The sequence below is a fragment of the Helianthus annuus genome, chromosome 9, assembly GCF_002127325.2.
Source record: "Helianthus annuus cultivar XRQ/B chromosome 9, HanXRQr2.0-SUNRISE, whole genome shotgun sequence".
Lineage (NCBI taxonomy): Eukaryota > Viridiplantae > Streptophyta > Magnoliopsida > Asterales > Asteraceae > Helianthus > Helianthus annuus.
The window spans coordinates 43639410-43641205 of NC_035441.2; the positions used below are offsets into that span (position 1 = coordinate 43639410).

The window sequence follows — 1796 nt, forward strand, 5'->3', positions numbered from 1 at the left end:
CCGTCCCTCAGATCACAGCAACAGGGAGGTACGTTCTCTTTGGACCAAACAAAGTGTGTATCTTTGATAAGTTTAAAACTGAATCAGTACCTATCGTAACGAGTAAACGTAACGATACTGTTTATGTACTAAATGCTGAATCGGCATATGTCGATAAAGCAAGTCATAATCAGACTGCAGACTGTGGCATGCTCGTCTAAGCCATGTCGGTTATGATCGGCTTGAAGAATGATGAAAAGAGAGTTGGTTCGCGGTTTACCTCAGTTCCCAATTTGCAAAGAGATCGTGTGTGCCGGGTGTCAGTATGGCAAAGCACATCGGCAACCATATAACATTTCGAAATACAAAGCAACAATGCCACTCGAATTGGGTCACTCAGACGTGTTCGGTCCAGTGAAACAAGCATCAGTCAAAGGGTTAAGATACATGGTTACATTTATTGACGATTTCTCTAGATTTACTTGGGTTTATTTTCTAAAGGAAAAATCTGAAATATTAGAAGAATTCAAGTTATTTAAAGTAGAGGCTGAACGATTAACTGGAAATCATGTTAAGTGTTTAAGGTCCGATAATGGAGGGGAGTATTTAGCATCTACTTTTGACAAGTATCTAAAAGAAAATCAGATTCGACGTCAACTTACTTGTCCAAACACCCCGCAACAAAACGGTGTCTCTGAAAGAAAAAATCGCCATCTTGGAGAAACGTGCAGGAGCATTATGCATGCAAAGAATGTACCGGGGAGATTCTGGGCTGAAGCTATGCAAACTTCGGCTCATGTAATTAACCTATTACCGCCACAAAAAAGGGCTATATATCTCCATACGAAAGGTTATTGAAACGAAAACCAAATGTAACACACTTTCGAGTATTTGGGTGTATGTGTTACGTGTTCGTACCAAATCCATTAAGAGATAAGATGGAAAAGAAGGAAATCCGGTGTATTTTTGTTGGGTATGATACTTAAAGGAAAGGGTGGAGGTGTTGTGATCCAGTAACACATCGGTGTTATGTCTCAAGGAATGTGGTCTTTGATGAGAATTCGTCATGGTGGTCAGAGAACAAAGAAACACTACCAGACACAGAATTAATAAAAGAAAGGCTCGAAGCAAATATGGTGAAGTTAACATTTGATGATGATGAATCCGCCATTGAAGTTGATGCCGAAACAAGCCAAGATCCAAGTCCGAGTCAAGAACGTCAAAGTCCATGGCAAACTGGTATGTCTAACCAGCGTAATGGCACGGATTCAGGTTCTACAACGCCTGGTCCGCAAAGATCCACTCGGGTATCAAAACCAAACCCAAGGTATGCGGCAAATGTAGCAATCACAGAAGTGGAAGAAATAGAACCTGAAAGCTATGAAGAAGCCTGTGATCAAATAAAATGGAACCTTGCGATGCAAGAAGAGATTGAAGCAATGAACCGGAATGAAACTTGGTCTTTAGTACCCAAGCCTGAAGAAGCAAGGCCGATAACATGAAAGTGGGTATACAAGATTAAGCGCAAGCCTGACGGATCAGTTGAGCGATATAAAGCAAGATTAGTGGCACGCGGATTCTCTCAACAGTATGGTATTGACTATGAAGACATGTTCAGTCCTGTAGCCAAGATAACTACAATACGGGTAGTAATAGCGGTAGCGGCTAGTGACAGATGGAAACTGCATCAAATGGACGTAAAAAATGCGTTTCTCTATGGCGATCTAGATCATACTATCTATATGGAGCAACCGAAAGGATTTGTAAGTGTTACTTCTCCTAATTATGTGTGTAAGCTAAATAAGGCGATATACGGT

The 1796-nt window shown here is 40.9% G+C and overlaps 1 protein-coding gene across 1 annotated transcript; it reads left to right on the top strand.

Annotated features, from left to right (window-relative positions):
* Positions 1-354: 354 nt before the first annotated feature.
* On the top strand, positions 355-1481 carry LOC110875609. The gene is made up of 2 exons (XM_022123807.1): positions 355-605; positions 1019-1481. The coding sequence occupies exons 1-2, from the start codon at positions 355-357 to the stop codon at positions 1479-1481; spliced, it is 714 nt and encodes a 237-aa protein (XP_021979499.1).
* The last annotated feature ends 315 nt before the right edge of the window (positions 1482-1796 follow it).

What these genes read in the sequence shown, in the direction of transcription:
- LOC110875609 (XM_022123807.1), top strand. Translation starts at nt 355, where the DNA reads ATGCCACTCGAATTGGGTCACTCAGACGTGTTCGGTCCAGTGAAACAA. An exon ending in TTAGCATCTACTTTTGACAA is followed by an intron (nt 606 to 1,018) that starts GTATCTAAAAGA and finishes TTATGTCTCAAG; the next exon opens with GAATGTGGTCTTTGATGAGA.